This window comes from Cariama cristata, unplaced genomic scaffold (genome assembly GCF_000690535.1).
Source record: "Cariama cristata isolate BGI_N322 unplaced genomic scaffold, ASM69053v1 scaffold26323, whole genome shotgun sequence".
Lineage (NCBI taxonomy): Eukaryota > Metazoa > Chordata > Aves > Cariamiformes > Cariamidae > Cariama > Cariama cristata.
Window position 1 is genome coordinate 1 of NW_009607028.1, and position 2,573 is coordinate 2,573.

At 50.5% G+C, this 2,573-nt stretch overlaps 1 protein-coding gene across 1 annotated transcript in view; it reads left to right on the forward strand.

Annotated features, from left to right (window-relative positions):
* The first annotated feature begins 1,079 nt into the window (after positions 1-1,079).
* Positions 1,080-2,573, forward strand: part of CRYAB (crystallin, alpha B) — a 3,584-nt gene continuing 2,090 nt past the window's right edge. The window contains exon 1 of the mRNA XM_009696584.1: positions 1,080-1,499. Within this exon, the coding sequence (XP_009694886.1) occupies positions 1,302-1,499 (198 nt within the window). The 5' untranslated portion in view covers positions 1,080-1,301. The remainder of the gene's footprint in view (positions 1,500-2,573) is intronic.

Below are 2,573 nucleotides of genomic sequence, written 5' to 3' on the forward strand. Positions count from 1 at the left end.
TGGGCAGGAGGGGAGTAATGCCCAATTAAGCTCCTTGTACCCTGAAACCAGAGATTTCCTTGAGTCCATGTCACTGCAGTATGAGAGAGCAGGTGCACTGCTGTTGATGTTATGGGGAATTGAAGAAGGTATTTATGGCCTGGGCTGTTGCACAGAACAAATTCTGCTCCCTATTCTTGCAGGCAAGCTGAGAGGAAGAGGGTCAGACCCTTTTGCAAAGGACTGGTGTTGGCAGCAGTAAGAATAATGTGCCTCTGAGCCAGTAATTGTACTTAAGTTGCGAGCTCTGAGAGGCAGAGACTTGCTCTTGCCCTTTAAGGACAGTTGCTAGGTAGGCTGAACCCATTCCTATGATTTACGTTCATGGGTTAGGCAGGAATTAAAATTAATCTGTGAATTGAGACATATTAGGAGCATAATTATAGGGAATGAGCTTACTGCAGGGGCACAGGCAGACAGAGGTAGTCTGCATCCCTGAGAAGGCATACCACTGTGCAGCAGCGTGGAGGCCACTGGCATGCCCGGTTTATCTCTGCTCACAGCCCTCTGGACTACTCTGAGGTCACACAGTGTCAGGCTCTTCTGCTCTCTCCAGCAATGTGGTTTCTGTAGCCAGCAAAAGATGAGAGGTGTTGGGCTGAAGCACTGTGGAGAAAGCCATCCTTCATTCACACAGACACCAATAGGCGTGCACTAAGGCAGCAGGGCTTACTGGGCTGCACAGAACCGCACTGCCGGGGGTATCTCAGCAAAGACCTCCTGGGATCTTTCCTGCCCTCTGACTAAAGCAGGCCTGTGGCTTCCTTTGCCTTAAGGAGAGGCAGAGCTCTTCCTAGACTAGTGGGTGATGTGGGGAGCTGAATTCTCATTGCTGGCAGTGGGAACAATGGCCCCTTGTCATTTTCCCTGTGAGCCAAAGATAGGAGCTGCATTGATCCTGCTGGCATCCAAAGCAGCTGGGAACATCCGCCAAGCCTGCCTGGGACTCTGCAGATAAACAGCACGTGGGGAGCAGGGCGGGTGGCTGGGCAGTTTGGCTTCTTACTGCCCCATTAGGCTCCTTTTCTTCTTCTCCCCTTCCCCCTCCTCCTCAGCAGCATGTTCAAATCTCTCAGACAGCTACTGGGCACCGCTGAAGGGACCAGCCCAGGAGTGGGACAATAAAATCCCTGACACCACTGTTCAAGAGGCCTCGGGGGGGCGAAAAAGGCCAGGCCAGCTGCACGGGTATAAAGCTGTCCCAGGCTCCAGGCACAAGCACTGCAGCACAGTTGTTTGCCAGGCTCCTCCAGCACGCTCCAATGGATATCACCATTCATAACCCCCTGATCCGCAGACCCTTGTTTTCTTGGTTGGCACCGAGTCGTATCTTTGACCAGATTTTTGGAGAGCACCTGCAGGAGTCAGAGCTCCTCCCTGCTTCCCCCAGCTTCAGTCCCTTCCTGATGAGATCCCCCATTCTTCGGATGCCCAGTTGGCTAGAGGCAGGACTCTCGGAGGTAATCTTCCCTTCTTAATGCTCTTTGTTATTGCTGTGTGCACATCCTGATGGGTCTGGAGCTGGGGACCCATGAGAGCCAAGAGCTTGGAAGCTGCTTGTAGGTGGTCATTAGGAAAAGGCTGAGGAAGAGTGCTGTGTTTGTACCTCGGCTCCTCTGCATTAGGCAAGAACCTCTGCATGCTCTGCTAATCATTTGTGACTGAGAGCAAGTATTGCCGTAGTGTTGGGAATAGAGGCAAACTGAGCTGAGTGTGTGCAGCAAATGACTGTAAGAGCTGACAGAAGAAAGGAGGAAGCCTAACTTCCCTGTCTGCTGCGCAAAACTTTCAATCTCACTCCCTCCTGAGAAGCAAACAGCAGAGGGGTAGTGGGCAGGGGTAGTGGGCAGGCAGTGTGGGAGCTCATGGTTGTTGAGGAAAAAGAGGCCTATTTTAAAGAATCACTGTTGAGAAGAGCAGCTTTTTAAGTAAGATGCGGGACCCAAATGATCATGAAGCAGCTGTTGTCTTGCTTCAGGGGCTGAGCCAAGAGGCACACATTTCAAACAACCTTGCCTGTTCTGCAAGTCAACTGTCTTGTTTATAAGTAACTTGTAGAGCTATTCGAAGCCAAAGGAGTGAAAGTATTTTTTTAATCTTTGCATAATGTTTCCCTTGATTTAGTCACCTGGGACTGGCTGTCCACTGAAGCTGCCCTAATAAGCACCACTGATAACAACATCTGACTATCTCAGTGGAGAAATCTTTACAAATAATCTAGAAGGAGAAGGAAGCACTTAGACTCCCAGGTCAAACTGCGGAAACCCGTAAGCATAGAGCTGGCACATAGGCTGCCTCCACATCCCGGAGCAGAGCTCCAGGAGGTTCGCATGCTCCCTGACCATGAATGCAGCAGGAAGGCAGAGACAGCCAGCTCATACAGCAAAGTCCCACAAACATGTCCAAGACAGGCAGAAAACGCAAATTCAACCTCAGGATGCAGCAAAAAGCAGTATTTCTTAGAGGCAATAAAGTGCAAAATGGAAGGGAAGGTGGTGAGATCAGTAGCAGGTGACTCAGAATTTCAGCAGAAT